Consider the following 18,551-nt stretch of genomic DNA (forward strand, 5'->3'; position numbering starts at 1 on the left):
AAAAAACAAAAACAACTATCTGTTTCTTCTATTGGAATGATACCATGCCTGTCTAGGAAAAAATATTGTAGTCTACAGGAAAATTACAAAAATCACTAGATTCAATGACATTACTCAATTCAAGAAGACACAACTTCTTGAACACCAAGTTCAGAGCAGGAAAGGATCTCAGTGTCAGTGTCCCCATGTCTCTTCTCACATGGTCCTCGGGGGCAGGCGCTGTTTGTACATGCCTGCCATGGCTTTGGCTGCACTGTAGATCATCTGTCGACGTGACATGCCAGTGAAGGCCAGATGCCAGTCAGTCCGGCTGACATTCAGTAAACTCTTTTCCAAGACCTCGCCCACCGTTACCAAAAGGCCTGACCACCGCAGATCGTAGTCCTGGGGAGTTAGACTTTGAGCCTATGGAAAAATAAAATCCACAATATTTATGATGTGTTATATATACTGGAACTAGCAATGTTAAGTGACACCTCTAAGTCTTTACTGAGGTTACTTTTAATATAGATTATGACAAACACTGAGAAACACAGCTGTGTTGCCAAGGGTATGAAGTAAAAGGGCTACAAAAGAAATCTAAATAATACTGCACACATCTACTTTATTAAAAATATCCCCCCGAGCTCATTTTTTCCACTCAAATATATTCTTTTCTCTTTGCAGTGCTAGAAATTGAAACAAGAGCTTTGGCCATATTTGTTTTATTTTATTTTATTTTATTTTATTTATTTTTAAGAAAGAAAGGTTTATTTAGCTCACAGTGTATGAAGCTTTCACTCCACACTTGGCTGGTTCCAAAGCAGAGCGGCCCATGGCAGAAGACAATATTTCACAGTGCTAGCTGACAGCAAAAGCAGAGCAGAAGGGAGGAGCAGTGGCCCATAGTTAACTTTTAAATCTAACTATTCTACCTATTAACAAAGCTCAGGGCCAAAGGCTTAAACTCCAGTGTCATTTCAGGTTAAAAACAGGGGCAGTGCGGGCCAGGCACACTGGTGGGTGCCTATGTCAGCACTTAGAGAAGCCGAGGCAAGCAGATCGCCGATTTCAAGTCCCATCTGGGCATCTTAGCCATTTAGTGAGAACCTGCCTTAAAAATTTAAAAAAAGATTGACAATATAGTTTAGTGCAAAGATCCTCAGTTCAGTCCCTGTATAATAATAATTATAATGATGATGACAGGGTTAGGGCTATAACTATCTATAGTCATAAAATTCTAACAAGAATGAGTAAATTGCATATTAAGGCATCAACCCAGAGGAAAGAACTGCTCAAATAATCTGTAAGAAATATCCTCAGGAACACAGCTAGCACATAAGCAAATTAATAAAATCAAACAATACCCATTCCAAGAGAGCACCACATCATTTTTGTGTCATTAATACTTAACCCAACCTCCATCTGCTTCTATTCAAAGCATTTCTCATCCACACAGGTATAAAAGAATAGACTCTGCCTCACAGCAGAGAGTGGGGCTTTCTATTTCAGGGAGCCACATCTAGGGGAGGACCATCTGTATGCAGAATGGACCTCTTATGCCATGATCCCCAACTGTGCTACATATTATAATCACTTGAGAGCTTGTTTTTTGGTCTTTGCAAAACCAGTTCCTCAAGCCCTAACTAAGACACTTGAACTGCAAACGCCACTGCTATTTCCAGGAGAACACAGTATTATACAAAACAGCCTCAGAGCACTGTTTGGGAACCCACGCTCAGTGCATTATTAGTACATCACTGTTTCATAGAAGAACAACAGATACATTACTAAAGTCATTATAGACACTGTAAAGCTCTGCTTCTCAAACTTACAAGCACACAAGTGTCCCAAAGGCCTTAAAAATGCAGTCCCTGGTACCAAAAGAAAAAGAAAAAACAGAATCTGGGCCAGGGATCTAGTTCAGCAGCACAAGTGCACGTACAAGGAACTGAGTTAAATTCCTTTTTTTTTTTTCTTCTTCTTTTTATTTAAGACCTTTATTAACAGGTGCTTGCAGTTTGTTGATTTTTTTGAAAAAAATCAAGTTGCAAACTTCTATTACAAATTAAAAATGAAATTCTTGGGCTGGGGAGATGGCTCAGTAGAATAAGCACTTGCCTGGCAAGTGCAAGTGTCTGAGTTCAAATCCCTGGTTCCGCAAAAAAAAAAAAAAAATGAAGTTCTTAAAAATCTCAACTTGACCAGATATGAAACAATTTAAAGGGCCAGGGATATGGCTCAGTGGAATAAGCGCTTCCCTGACAAGAGCAAGGGCCTGAGTTCAATCCCTGGTTCCGCAAAAAAAAAAAAAAAATTAAAATCTTTGAAAGGTTTATTGAGAAAAACCAGTTTTTAAAAAAACACATTTGTCATTACGAAAAAGAGACGTCTTTAGGTAAAAATAATAAAAACCCCATGCTGCATAGAAAATGCAGATAGTTCACCGTGTTTGTTTTTTGCCCACTTGAGTTCTGAGTGGGCCCGAGAGGCTGTGCTGCTTTAGTTCCCAGGTGATGCTCGGGATGCTAGGCTTACATTCCCAAGGAGCAAGGTATTTCATATTACAAGCAAAAATCCAGACAAGCTGAGTTTTTAATGGGGGCAGGGAAAGAGTCACTTGTTTGGATGGATGGATGGTACTGGGAACTGAACTTGGGACCTCATGTGTGCCAGGCAAGCACTGTGTCATTGAGCTAAATCCCCAGCCCTAGTCACCTGTATTTAACAAGTATAAATTATATGAAATCTTTTTCCAGATTTTTCTATACAATACATACTGATACTAATTATTTTTCTTTGAAAGGCTGGTTTCTATTCCCTCAAATTAAAAAAAAGAAAAAAAAAACTAAATAAGAAAACAGCATAGATATAAATCATTTCAGGATGGCTAAAGAAATGAAGAGAGCTGAACAGCAGAGAACACAGTGGTGCTTCAGTTCACAAACTTAATTCCTCAATTCTGGTCACATTTAGGTCCAATGTTAACCTTAAAGACAAAACTGATTCATTCCTGTCCACTTCAGTTTTAACCAGAATCATGGAGAAAATGTTCATGAACTGAGACACCACTGTAAAAGGAAAGTGCTTTATTTCATATAGAGGTCAGCAAACTCAATTCAACTGTTGCAGTATAAAATAGCTGTAACACAACTCTTGTTGCATAGGTCCTGCTGACCTTGGTCTTAACCATCCAGCAGAAAAGTATAAAAACGAAATAGAAGTAAAGCAGCCATGCTGTTATGTTGAGTTGTAGGGGACTCAGGTCAACAATTTCTGACATTGCCAGTCAAGCAGAAGACCCAATACTATTATGGGCTACTGGACTCTTTTAGAATATTTTGCTGAGTTTACACACCTATAATATTCAAATAATGGAACTTAACACAAAAAGGGGATACAGATGAATGTCCATTTTGTATCTGTGTATTCAAAGTGGTTAGGATAGATATATAGTTACATTCTATTAATGAATAGAGGGATTTGTTCTAATGGTGTTTGTAAATAGGATATCATGTCCGCGTCTTGTACAGCAATTAACCACTAGGAAGAATGTATGCAATGTATTAATTATCGAAACTGTCCTACCAATTTGATTTGCAACTGTCTTATTGCTATTTGTTTCTCAATAAAATTATGGAAAAAAAAATAGCTGTAACAGTTTATAAGTAGACAAGCAGAGCATGTTCCAATAAATTTACTTTTTCCCTTTTTTTTTGAGAGTCTCACTATGTAGCCCAGGCTGGCCTTGAACTCACTGATTCTCCTGCCTCCTCCTGCCAAGCATAGCGATTATAGGTATACACCACCACACCCAGCTCCAACAAACTTACTTATAAAAGTAGGTGGCAGGCCAGACTTGTCGGTGGACCACTGTGCACTGAGCTGGATCCATCACAATGTTAACAGTGGCAGTGATGGAAGTACCCTTATAATTACACAGCTTCTAATGTTCTATCATGAGATCTGAGGATCTAATGTTTTATTTTGATTTCCTAATACAAATATACCCTTCTAATCCTAATTAGCTAAGACTAATTAATAATATGGTTATTATTTCTAGCAAACTATACTGCTAGAATCCTTCTTTACTCTGTTAATATGGTGAGTTACATAATCGATTTGCTATTGGTGAATCATTCCATTCTTGGGATAAACCCCTCATAGTCAGGATATATTGTTCTAATGTATTTCTGAATTTAATCTCTTAATTTTACCAATGATTTCAACATTTATTTCTCAAGTGATAATGGACTAAAATCTTTGGTGTTAAGATAACAAATTAGAAAACTTTCTATATTTTTTATAATCTATGCAACATGAGGTTCAACTATACCTTGAATATTATGTGGAACTCTAATACCATTAGAATACAAAGATTTTTTTGGTTTGATGGAATTCTTTCACTATAATGATTCACTGAGGTACAGTAATTGGGTTAAATCATGAAACTGACAATAAATGATTGTTTCTATCGAAGAGCAGTTCTGAACATCTCAACCTAATACTTCTGAATCAACAACAGAAAAATTTATATTTTCCTAGAAAATCTATCATTTTATCCAAATTTGCTGGTATAACAGTATGCAGTGTTCACTTACAATCTTATATTTACATTGGAATGAGTTTATTAACATTTATTAAAAATTTCTTGAACTTTTGAAAAGCAATTATGGTGTAAATAAAAACTCTTAGGAGAACTGCAAAAATTCAGATATCAATTCTTAGTTTCCTTTCTAAACTATAAGCTTCTAATGAGTCCAGAATGTTTTTAGCCACTTTATGAACACAATATGCCAAATGTATATGTAACTAACTATACATACAATGAATCTATAGTTTTATCAGATTCTCAAATGTTTATAAACCCCAAATAATTTTTTTTTTTTTGGGGGGGGGAGGAACCAGGGATTGAACTCAGGGCCTTGCGCTTGCCAAGCAAGTGCTTATTCTACTGAGCTATCTCCTTGGCCCCCTCAAATAATTTTAAGACAGAAAAAAGCAATGAAATAACTTTAGTAATACAGATGTTCTAATATAAATATATACATAAATTCCATTTTATTTGTTAAAGAATTACAAAATTTTATATAAAAATTATTGCTTATGCCTTTTGGCAATTATGGATGGTTACATCATTTGGTTCACTTTTTAACTCAACATAGCTAACAACATGTAATTATTATTTAAGGTTTCTAATACTGAGTTTTCACTAAAGATGAATAACTAGGGCTGGTCATATAGCTCAGCAGACTAAAACGCCTGCAAGTAGCTGCAGGGGCCAGGGGTTGGATCCCTGGGACTGCCTCCCTCCAGCCCCCCCACCGGGGCGCACTGAGACAGCAATTGCAATTGAGACTGGGCATCATAGTGCATGCCTGTAATCCCAGCTCTTGGGAGGCTGTAAATAGGAAGATCACTAAGAGTCTGATTTAGTAGTGAGACCCTGAACACTGTGTAGACCCTTCCCTAAAATACAGAAAAAAGAAAAAAAAAGAAAGAAATTACTAATAGAGTAAAAAGACAACCTACGGAGAAGGAAAAAAAATCTTAGCTAGTTGGTTCTTCAGACAAAGGACAAATATCTAGAACACACAAAGAAATGAAAGAAAATTAGACTCCTCAAATTTAAAGACCCAATCCAAAAATGGGCATCTGAAATGAATAGATAACTCTCAAGAATAAGAAGTACAAAGGCAAACAAATATATGAAAAAATATTCAAGACATGCAAATTAAAACAACACTGAGATTCTATCTCACCCTGGAAAGAAAGGTTATCAACAAGAAATCAACCAGTAACAAATGCTGTCAGGGTATGGGGAAAAAGAACCCTTCTCTGCTGTGGGTGGGAATGTAGACTGGTGCAACCACTGTGGAAATCAGTGTGGAAATTCCTTAAAAAACTAGCACTAGAGTTCACATTTGACCCAGCCATCCCCCTTCTTATCTTTCCAAAAGAATTAAAAGCATCATATCACAACAATATATGCACACCTATGTTTACAGTGGCACAATTTGCAATAGCTAAATCTTAGAAATAACCCAAATGCCTATCAACTGATGAATCAATAAAGAAGACATGGTTATTTTCTACAATGGAATACAATTCAGCCATAATAATAAACATCAGACATTTCTAGGTTAATGGATGGACCTTGAGACCACAGTTTTAAGTGAAATGAATTGGACATATGTATGTAAAATATCACATGGCCTCTGGTGTGAGAAACTGAAAGTATAAATAAAAAACAAAATGTGAAATAAAAAGAAATTGTTCAAAAAGAATAGGGGTGAAAGTAGGAGAAAAAAATGATAAAATGGAAACAATGCTTTGTAAATGAGGAGAACAGGGGTTAAGGGAGGAAAAGAGAATGGGAGAAAGGAGGAACTAAAGTCTATCATGTACAGGTACAAGTTCCCTACAATGAATGTGATCATTATGTATGTCTAATACTCTACCAATAAACTTAATTAAAACAAAAATACACCAAAGCAGAAAACCAACCTGTTGTACAAATTCCAAAGGCACTGGTGTGGCTTGGGTAAAGGTTTCTAGACGAATGCCATGGATAGGATCTTCCACTACTAAACATCCAATGTCAAACCATCTGTAAGAGAATACGTGGTTCTCATATAGTTTACATGGAAAGTAAAAATTACAACAAATGGACAGAAAGGAAAAGCAAGTTAGTATTCAGATAAAACATCCAATTTTAAAAACAAACTTTTCAGGGCCAGCAAGACAGCTCAGCAGATTAAAGCACCTGCTTAGGCAAACACAGGGGCCAGGGTTCAATTCCCAGCATGCTGTGCCAGCTCCGCCCCTGGAGCCTGCTGAGATGTGGATTGAGATTGGGCATGGTGGTGTGTGCCTGTAATCCCAGCTCTTAGGAGGCTGAAAACAGGAGAATTACTACGAGTCTGATCTGTGTGGTGAAACTCTATATACCCTGTACTAAGTACAAAAAACTAACTAACTAAATAAAATAAAATAAAACAAACTTTTCTTATTATTCTGCAAGGAAACAACCTTGAAATAATAGATAAAATTACTTTGTTAATTCAAAAAGGAGAAAGAAAATGGGAAATAAAGTATTTAAAATTGCTGATTATAGAAAGTTTCCTTTCTTGTTAAGATGGGAGAAAATAAAAAAATGATTACACAAATATGCAAAAGCAAGGTTTACATGTACCTGAATATGCAAATAGCTTCTCACAAGTAACAATACATGTTACTTGCTAAAATATGGAAGTATATATTACCATCTGTATCATTAATTAGCAGCCCATTAGCAGTTACTACCAAATTTTGTATTTTGTTATCTTTTTTTTTCTTGTCTTTTTGAGATAGGGCTTCACTATGCAATACAGGCTGACTCTGAACTTGCTTTGTAACCCAGGTGGACCTCAAACTCTCAGTAATCCTCCTGCCTCTGCCACCTGAGTGCTGGGATTATAAGTGTTAAGCCACCACACACTACTACAGAATTTTCAAATAAGCTCATTTGGAGGAAATAATGACACTATTCTCATGAATGATAAATCCTTCTAATCACATTTTGTGAATTTTTCACAATGAATCAGACTTTGAATATATCTACACAAAATCACAAAAGCTTTCTTCCATTTAAAGACACTGAGAAATTATAAAAAGACATTCTTAAATTTACTTATGTGAAGACAATTATAGCAACATCAAAATCTTAACTACTAAATTTATTCAACAACCTGCTTCCTTGAAATTATGAATAAACAATATGAGCATTTGGAACAGAATGTTCGATGTCTCTAAATAAACATAGATATAATAAAGTAAAACAAACTTTAAAAATAGATTAGGAGACTTACATATTCAGACAAAGAAACAGTAAAATATAGTATAACATAAGCAACTCTACTGAATATTAAAATGGGACTTTGAATATCTGTAGCAGTCATATCCTAAAATTTTAAACTTAATAATGATTTATTTTATTTGTTATACTAATCAAAATTTCACATTTGGGGGCTGGCCAAATAGCTCAGCGGATTAAAGCACCTATAAGCAAGTGCAGGGGTCAGGGGTTCAATCCCTAGGCCTGCTGTGCCGGCCGGCCCCCAGGGTGCACTGAGACTGGGTGTGGTGGCACGCGCCTGTAATCCCAGCTCTTGGGAGGCTGTACACAGGCAGATCACTATGAGTCTGATCTAGTAGTGAGACCCTGAACACCCTGTAGACCCTTCCCTGAAATACAGAAAGAAAAAAAATTCATATTTGGTTATAATATTTTTCAGTTGAGAAAATATACTTGTGAAATCTCCATAAACCCAAGCTTAGCTAAATTTTATTTTGTGCCATTTTACATTATTTGTGTAGATAGTGTGTGTCATGAGTAATGGACTGAACTGTTATGCATGCACATCCTGAAAAGCAGTCACTGGAAATATAAGAAGTTTCTCTCATGCTAATGAACACATACGTGAGCTCCAAGATGCTTTGTTTTCTAAAACATCACTATGCTACTGAACATTTCAACCTGGACAGCAGCTTTCTCATTCTCTTCAATTCACTGTGAAACTATAACCACTGTCATTCTACCAAGTACTCTTCTATTTCTGTCCCTCACACTGTTGGTGGAGAAAGTTTTTAGTTCTTTTTCCCCACCTTCATACACACTTTCCTATCCTACTTCCTGCTGCCACGTTGAGAGGAGGACCAAGTTAGACTGCTCATATTCAAGGAGTCAGGGGAGACTCCATCTCTCCTCCATTTGGCTGGTGGAACACAATGGATTTGAACAAGCCTATTTAAAAATCAATTTTACTTTAAAAGGCCTTAAAAGAACTATGGTAGGCTGGCAAGATAGTTCAGCATATTAAAGTGTCTACTTAGGCAGATGCAGGGGTCAGTGTTCAATCCCCTCTGTTCCATGCCGGCCCTGCCCCTAGAGCCTGCTGAGAAAAGACTGAGATTGGGTATGGTGGTGCACACCTGTAATCCCAGTACTTGGGAGGTTGAAAACAGAAGGATCACTACAAGTCTTATCTGTGTAGTGAGACCATGTAGACCCTGAACTAAAAACATTTAAAAAAATAATTAAAAAAACAAAACTATGGTTCTAAGATATTTATAGATTTCACAAAGCAGAAAGGAACTATACAACAGCATCTGAGGAACTGATACAGAGATGCCAATTTGTATGTTTTACCAGTAACAAAGCATCTGCTATCGCCCATCAAAATTTTATGGACATTTAGCAAATTTAACAGCATAACTCAAGATCTAAAACCAAACACTAGACAAGTAAATCTCAGAATATGGGCATTCTATGCTTATACTAGCATTCTTCCATAGGTGGTACACGTCATGCTAGTTTTTTTCATTCTGCAGGAACTGACGAAGAGTCCAATACAGACAGCAGATGAAAACCACTATATGTAAACTAGCACTATTCTTTCTTAAGGGCCAAAAACATTTTTAAATTTTTTCTTTTAGTCGGTGGGCTCTTTCTGGAAAGGTGTCTTCAACCTCATTTCTAAGCATGCATTTTCTTGCCCTTATCTTCTAGGCATTTATTTCTCATGGGAACAATGTGGAAAGAAGCAGCCACAAAAGGAATCTTACATTTACACTCTTACCTTATCCTTCCCCTTTCTCCCCACCCTGTACTTTGTTATAATCCGTTTTCCCTTTTTCTACCTGTACTATCAGACTTCCTAGTACTACTGAATACTACTGATCTTCATAATATTCTACTCTTTTTCTAAAACTAAGGTATTTGACGGGGAAAATGCAACATCATGGTGTGCTGGAGTAGTTTATGGTAAGCCAACATTTCTAGTGAAAAGCTAGATGAGTTATTCAAATCATATATTTATAGCCATGAAAGAGTGAGGACAAAGTAAAGGGAGAAAGAAAGTCTTTCAGAGGCAAAATGCAATCTCCAAAGTAACCATTAAATAACGGTAAAAGGTTAATAGAGAAAACTAAGTAACAACAATCACTAAATAGCTCTTTAGTACACACATTGAAAGTTCAAACTTCTCAACCTAGAACAAAAAGCTATTCCCAATCTGTCCTCAAATTACTTGATTCCCTAGTCAACAAACTTCCAGCCTCCTGAATACCTTTTAATGTCTTTGAACTAAACCTCTACCCAGAATATCCTACCTTTTTCTCATTAACACAAGTTTTAACTGTTTTTTCAAAATCTAGTTGATGCTGTAACCTTTTATAAATTTCATTTGACACAAAAATTTCAGATGACTCCACAGAACTACCTAAACTTTTATGTAAAATATTTGGTCAAAAAATATGGAACTTTTTTTACAATTATTTAAAGCTTTTCATCTGTATATACATTTTCTCTCAGCTGGTCTATAACATCCCTTCAGAGTTAAAAGACATTTTTTGTATACTGTCTGGAGATTTTTCTCCAGACACACACACACACAGTATTCTACTCAAACCCAGTAATTGCCATCAGGTCATCTTGTACATTTAAATAACTAAGAGATAAACTGTGTTTGATACCTGTGGCCTATTATAAATAAGCCAATACACCATTATATTTAGTATTGTTACATGAAGTTACTAAAAATGGAAATACTATCTCCATTTTATAATTTAAAAAGCAAGGAGGGCACAGCTAAAGTGGTAAGAGCTGTCATGAGAACAAACCTTTCTCTCTGGATCTAAAATAGGAGACACTTTCTTCTAGGTATTCAGTGTAAACTCCTAGACCCAAATGCATTTTGCTTCTAAGAGAAATATAGCAAGCCTCTTACTTGTCAGGCAGCAGTTCTGCAATGAAGTTCTCTACTGACACAGCAGTCTGCTTCTCATGGATGACTCCATTGCGACGCAAGCTATCTATGCGTTCCTGGGCACCCTAAATGACAATGGTAGAGATTGGAAACAATTTTTCTAAAATACTTAATAAGGAGCTGGGGAGATGGCTCAGTAGACTAAGCACTTGCTTGGCAAGTGCAAGGGCCTGAGTTCAATCCCCAGTTCCAAAAAAAAAAAATTAAAATAAAATAAAACAATATATTCATGTTTTACTATTTACTTGATTATGTAATATATACACTAATTATACATGCTACAAATATTCAAACAATATAAAAGTACATAGAGCAAAAAATGAAAAAGACCAATCACATTCCCATTATTAAGTGTGGGGTGCATCTTCTGAACTTTTTTTTTTTTTTTTGTATTTTTAGGGAAGGGTCTATAGGGTGTCCAGCATCTCACTACTAGATTGGACTGGTAGCAATTTGTCTGTTTACAGCCTCCCAAGAGCTGGGATTACAAGCACGTACCGCCACGCCCAGGCTCAAGTGCCATCTCAGTGTGCCCCAGGGGCAGGGCCAGCAGGTCTAGGGTACTCCCAGGGCCCTGAGCCTGCTTGCAGGCGCTTTAATCTGCTGAGCTATTTGGCCAGCCCTGCATCTTCTAAATTGTATCCACATACAATACTATGTTAGCTGCAGTTGTTAAATGGGTCATTTTAAATTATGTTTTCTAACTTATTATTACTGTAAGAAAACTATTTTATTAATGTTGATCTGTCAAAGGGCCATCTTAGATGAGTCTTTTTATGTAAGTATTCACATTAACAGTAAAAATGTTTTACTTTTTTTTGACTTCTCTTTAATATGGTGCACCAAAATGACCAATTATTTAAAATAAAAGTTGTAAATACACACATTATACTAAAGCTTATTCAATAACTACCATCAATAAAGCAAAATTGAGGGGTTGAGAACACTGCATTAGAGAACTCAAAATTATGAAATATATATTTCATAAACAGAAAACTATCCAGTAAGTTAGATTACTAGTGACAAAGTTGGTATTTATTACTTTCTCTGAATCATTTCATAAGCAGTGATCATGAATGATAAAATGTTCAAAGGGCAATAGAGTCAAAGTAATTTTTGAACAAAATCACCTATAAATGATAAGCCTACATTTTTAAAGGCAGAAGAGTTACACAGAAGAAATGAGAACATATGTTCAATTTTTATTTGGATAAAAATAAAGTTCAATTATTTCTAGAGAAAATGAATTCTTTTTTCAGAGGCTAAAGGAAAGTGACAACTGTATGAGAACAGGAATAACTTAAATATTATCTTTAAAGATAAAAGATGCCATAACTTAAAATATAACAAAAGTTACTACTATTTTGTTCAGTCTTACCTCTAATGCCTAGCATGATATCTATCAGTTGAACACGATAGGTGTTCAACAAGAAATCAGGAGTACACAAACAAATCGTGCAATGGGAAAAACAAGGGTCCCCAAAGCCCTGATGGCCAATTCAAGAATACAGCATGAAAATGACTTCATCAAGTGTAACACTGAAATAAGAAGGCAGCTGCAGATTTTGAAAGAAATGTAACAGGTAAGATTAATGTAATTCTTTATAGTGGGCACTATAAGCCTGCTGACTTCTCCCAGTGAGGGAGTTATGGGTACATTTTTACCAAGAAGATTAAATGAATGTTAATTCAGTAAAAACTATTAGGGGACTAGTGGGTTGTTTAGATTCATCCCCAACACCTTCAAGGTGATATCGGAGCTATGTAGTACAACAAAAAATTACTAGATATTACACTACCAGGGAACAAATTAAATTTGTTCATTTTCCAAGCTACTGGACAGGACTTCAAGGGATCAAGAACTAGAGAAGGTAAAAATAGGACACCTTGAAATAATCTCAAACTGAACCACAAGACAGAAGGGCCTTAAGAGTTTACATTATATTCTGAAAGTTTCAACTTAGTTCAGACATATAATTAGAGTTTCACACATGTTCAGAAATGCAGATATTATCTACATCTTTGTTGAATATAAACTATGAAACAATGGTCATGACTACAAATTGATTTTCCAATACAATGAAAGCTTGAACCCGGGTGTGGTGGCACAGGCCTCTAATCTGAGCCCTTGGGAGGCTGAGGCAAGAGAATGGTTACAAGTTCAAGACCAGCCGAGGCTACAAAGTGAGCTCAAAGCCAACCAGCACAGTGAAACCCTGTATCAAAAAGAAAAAAAAAAAAAAAGAAAGGAAAGGAAAGAGAAAAATGAATGCTTTACACAGAAATTTCAGAAACTTCCTAAATTTTAATTTTGGCTAAATTGATTTACTGTTTGAAATAATTTCATATGTTTAAAGAACATGTTTAGTTCACAAAAGTCACTTCAAGTAAAATTTGATAGAAAGAAGGTTAATTTTTTTTTTTTATATTTTAGGAATCTTCATTATCTTTCTTCTCATTAGCTCCCTCTACTGTTCTGGAAAAAAAGCCTGACAAATACATGTCGTTTTACAGTAAAGATTGGAATGATATACATATCATTTATTTAATGCTTCACAATTTAACAAAGTTCTTGCTTTAATTTCTAATTTCAAAACATGAAGTTACCCTTTTTATGTCCAAAAGCCTATTTCTATTTTAGGATTTTCTCCAAATTACCCTTTAAAAGTAATATGAAAAGGTCTACCTTCCCAGATTCTTAAACTCTTTCCAATTTGCAAAAGCATTCATGAAATCTTGAAAGTACAACTTCAATTTATGTATGTGACCTGTTTTAATCTTTCAAATAAAAATTATCCACATAAATGCTTATGATTTACCTTATATATAACTGACTGATATGCAATTACTGCATCACATATTTACCAATTTGTCATATTTTTTTCATTTCTAGATGAGATTAAATTCAAGTCATATAGCCATCAGTTAGCTATTCAGAAGTTCAGGATGACTTAAGATTTCTCATCTGAGAAAGCAGAAGACTAGAATGTGATCAAGTGAGACAGAGAGGGCTGGGAGAGCAAATCTAAGGGAAAGAAAATTTAGTTCCAGACATACTACACTTGAGATGGCCAAGTAAAGTCATTGAAGGCAACTTTTATATAAATCAGAAGTTTACAAGAGAGGTTTCAGTGAAGACAAACTTGGAGTGGTCCACAGAAAGATGGCACTTAAAGATGGACAGTAGATCTCCAAAGGGTCAAGGAAAAGAAGACCTGGAGGCTGAAAAGAAGAGAAAGCAGCACAGAAACAGCAGAAGCCACAACACTGAGTGAAGTCTAAAAAAAAAAAAAATTCCCAAGCACGTCTCCAAGGAATCAACTGAAAAGGCATGAAAGAGTGGTTACCTGTCTTGAAACCCACTGCTACGTCAAGTAAGATGGAGCACCCTGGCAGCAGTGAGTACACTCTCAGGCAAGTGTTGCAGGCAAAGCCTGACTGGAGTTGAGATAAGAGAATATGAAAAGAACTGAAGAAAAACACTGGTGACTTCTAGAGGAAGTATGCTGCAAACAAAGCAAAATAAAGGAGCAGATTACAGGGGAAGTGAGGCCAAAGAGTTTGTCACAGGTCTTGTTTGGCATTTTTGTTTTTTAAAGGAGGGGGAAACGTTTGCATGCCAATGACTGTTCATTTCATGCATGACTGTGTATGTATGCAGATAACAATACAACAGAACATTTTCACCAATGCATAAGAGGGAAGAATTCCTTAAACTTAAAAACATCTGCAGCACGACTAACAGATAATTTTAAATTTTTAGGATTCAAAGGATACTGTAATCTCAGTAACTGATGTAAATGTTAATACTGGGTTAAATCCTTTTTAAGACTAACAACTCCTTGTGTGCTGTTATGGCTTGTGTTAGATGTTCCCCCACAAAGCCTCATGCAGTCATTGGTGGGGCTTTTCAGAGAAGTGTGTGATGCTGTGAACAGGGGTGATTACTACATCAGTCCACTGATTGGTCTGGCATAGTTCTGGCTAGGATTAAGGGGATGAGTGCCACACCCACTCTAAGGCAGGTAAACTACATAAAATGTAGGGGACAGAAAGAAGGCTAAGGTACTCTTGCTTTGCTCTGGGCTATTTCTCCTTTGGGATGCCCCTCTACAATGCCACACTGCCTTGGAGCCAGCTGACGAATGCACTAAAACATCTACAAACTATGAGCCAAATAAATATTTCCTTCTTTATCCGTGTTGGGTATTTTGTCTCAGCATCAAGAAAAGTAACTAAGAATATTCTTTGAGTTTATTTCCTTTCCTCCACCAATAAATCTACCTTAGATTTTCTTAAAACTTTATAATGTCTTCCTAATACTAGTAAGAGTTGTCTAAACACAGCTGATTACTTTAGTAAACATAGTAGCTCCATATAGACCATAGAAACATTATTACACTTACCAAGACAGTAACCGACAGATTCTATATCCTTAAAAGGGTGTTCCATTTTTCTTTTTTTTTTTCAATATTGGAGACTGAACTCAGAGCCTTACACATGCTTGGCAAGTGCTCTACCAAGTTGTACTATTGGGCTTTCATTCTAAATATTTTACTCTTAAGATAGGCTCCTGCTAAATTTCTTACGCTGACTTCTAACTTGAGCTCCTTCTGCCTTAGGCTCCCCAGGAGCTGGGATCATAAGTATACAGCACCATGCCCAGCTGTTACTCACTTTCAATCCAGCTGCATAGCCCACTGGCTGTGGGGCAATATTGGACTGTCCAGCTTCCCCTACAACCACAGCTAAGCCAAAGACCTCCTGGAAGGCATCTCGGACAGCAGCCACTTTTACTTCTTTATTTGAGGTCACTACAATATCCAGTTCACCTCCAGATTCTACAAAGAACAAAAGAAAATTTCAATTCCATATTAAAATAATGAAATTCTCAGAATCACTACCATACTATTTATAGTAATGTTTTATTTACAAGATTATTACTAACTTCATAAAATGATACAAGACAGAAGTCATTACTCTTTTAATAGTTGAGAAAACTAAGGGTGACAAGTCCTGGCCAAGTTAACACAGCTGTTCGGTATGGATGCCCAGATTTGACCCCAGGTCTGTGGACTCAGAAGTTCTTTTTTTTGCCACACTGCTTGAGTTTCTCACATTTTAATCTAAAAGCATCTTATGTTCCTGGCCCAACAACCAACTTTTTCCAAGCTTCAAGACTGTAAGTTTAAAGCACTATTTGCAAGGAGAAGACAGCGCAGGCTTTCTAATGATTCTGCATGTCCCATCTGACACACTAAGGCACATGTTTTCCACCACTGTATCAGAGGTCCCAGAATGTAATAGTAGTGCTGCCTGAAGATGGGATTCTGTGGTTAAAGTTATGGAAGAAGCTGCATACCACACTTTCTTCTAGGAAATTTACAATGCATATTAACATATCTAAGATTCTGAGAAATCCAACAATTAAAAATCATGGGTTTAATCTAGTTCTTTCCATACTTATTCTGTTCATGGGATACTTTCTCAGCATCTAATGATGGCTCTTAATAGTGTTTCATACATACTAATTTGGAAAAGGATGTAAGACATAAAAGAGTTTATTTTCCTGGAAAGTTTATACTACTCCATTAATTTTGCCAAGTCTCACCTCTAATTTAAATTTTGGGTGAATACATTCCTTACATTTTTAAAGTTGTAAATAATAGTAGTTCCCCTATTGCTGATCAATATGCATATTGACTATACAGTAATTTCCAACACCATGTGGATGCCAGTTTCCAGTCCTCACATAAAGATTAGTCACAGAAACTAAACCCCTGGCTTGTGAAGTGTACACTACCCTGCTGGGATACTCTATGAGAAACAAAAATGAAGACTCACTGACAACAAACAAATTTTCAAAAGTTATCTGCCAGAAAAGGACTGCCATGTTCTATACTTTTTATCTAGTAAAGAGTTTAAATCTGGGGACCACTGGCCTTGTAATATGTGCTCATTATTTCATTACTGTTACTGTCTTTTTGAGACAGGGTTTTACAAAATGCAGTTCAGGCCAGCTTTGTACTCACTTTGTACTCTAAGCTGGCCTTAAACTTGCTGTGATCCTCCTGCCTCAGCCTTCTGAGTGTTGGGATTACAAGCATACACCACCACGCCTGGTGTGTGCTTTTTTTTGGCAGAACAGGGGATTGAACTCTGGCCCTTGCGCTTGCCAGGGAAGTGCTTATTCCCCTGAGCCATCTCCCCAGCCCCTCATTATTTTTTAGAAAAAGCTTATACTACAAAGATATTCAGGGGTCTGTGGAGATAGCTCGGTGGTCTAAGCACCTGCCTGCCAAGTGCAAGGACCCAGGTTAGATCCCCGGTACCACATGCTGTGCCAGCCCCATGTGCCAGCCAATGAAGCCGGGCATGGTGGTACACACCTCTAAGTCCAGAGCTGGAGAGTTTGAGACAGGAAGATCATTATGAGTCTGAACTACATAGTGAGACTGTGTACCGAATTAACTAATTATAATTTTTTTAAAGATTTGTAAATTATATATGTACTAATACAAATATTTGTTCTAATACAAATATTTAAGCATATCTGAGCATGGAAGTAATACAAAATTTTGAAATTTCAAAAGGCTAATGGTATACCACATTATTAATCAGTTCAACCATTTTAAAATTTTCAATTATTCTAAAATCATGTGGGCCGGGGAGATGGCTCAGTGGAATAAGCGCTTCCCCGGCAAGAGCAAGGGCCTGAGTTCAATCCCCGGTTCCACCAAAAATTAAAAAAATAAATAAAAACACGCACACTATTATTTCTAAACAGAACAATTTGGCCAAATGTATGCCACTGTTCATTAAAATCTTAACCTACTACCTTGTGATACAAGCTGAGTTTGTCTTTTCAAAATGCTTAAGACCAAAAATGTTTTGGATTTTAAGATTTTTCAAATTTTGGTATATTTGTCCATATGCACTGAGTTATCTTAAGGATGGGACCCAAATCTAAACATCGAATTCACTTCTGTTCCACATGTCTAAAACATAAGGTAATATTACACAATATTGTTAGGGAACCTGTGTTTTTACTACAACCTGTCACATAAGAAGGTATAGAATTTTTAAACAGAAGTAAAACCATGACAGTGTTCAAAATTTCAGATTTTGGAGCATTTTGGATTTTGCATTTTAGGATTACTGGTGCTCAATCTGTTCAGTGAATTCAAAGGTCTGCTTCTAAGCACATATTGACAGCATTAATGACTATCACTGATAACATTTTTTTTTCAGGGAAGCTATTTGTAATACACAACTTTTTGCCCCAGGAACAAGGTTGTTTCACAGCTATATATCTGGTGGAAGAGTCTCTTTTGTGGGGACTTATCTTCGCTGCCATCTGCTGCTACAATATGATGTCATATCTATTATGAAGTCCAATTTCTGAATCCTTGGGACAAACACAAAGAACAATTTAGCTGAATTCTTGATGTAAGTTTTTACTTCAAGGAAAGCCATGTGATTGAATGTAAGAAGTATTAAACATTGACTCAATGTAGCTCCATTAAGTGGTGTAACCCAGGGGAGGTGTATTTATTTATTTATGTATTTTTTGGTTTTGGTGCCAAGGACTGAATCCAGGGCTTCCAGCTTGCTAGGCAAGCATTCTACCCCTGAGCCAAATCCCCAGGCCCTAAAGTATCAGTTATGGCAGTAGTTTTTCTGCCCTTTTTTCTTACTTAGTTTTTTGAGATAGGGTCTTGCTATATGGCTCAATATTTTTTTTTGTTTTTTCTTTTTTTTTTT

General features: G+C 36.3%; 1 protein-coding gene across 1 annotated transcript in view; it reads right to left on the reverse strand.

Annotated features, from left to right (window-relative positions):
- Positions 1-21: 21 nt before the first annotated feature.
- The window catches only part of Prrc1 (proline rich coiled-coil 1), a 27,452-nt gene continuing 8,922 nt past the window's right edge, over positions 22-18,551 (reverse strand). Inside the window, exons 7-10 of the mRNA XM_004631318.2 lie at positions 15,465-15,628; positions 10,749-10,852; positions 6,487-6,589; positions 22-405 (exon numbers count right to left, since the gene is read on the reverse strand). Of these exons, the coding sequence (XP_004631375.1) occupies positions 196-405; positions 6,487-6,589; positions 10,749-10,852; positions 15,465-15,628 (581 nt within the window). The 3' untranslated portion in view covers positions 22-195. The remainder of the gene's footprint in view (positions 406-6,486; positions 6,590-10,748; positions 10,853-15,464; positions 15,629-18,551) is intronic.

Source organism: Octodon degus, unplaced genomic scaffold, assembly GCF_000260255.1.
Source record: "Octodon degus isolate 3935 unplaced genomic scaffold, OctDeg1.0 scaffold00040, whole genome shotgun sequence".
In the NCBI taxonomy this organism is placed as follows: Eukaryota; Metazoa; Chordata; class Mammalia; order Rodentia; family Octodontidae; genus Octodon; species Octodon degus.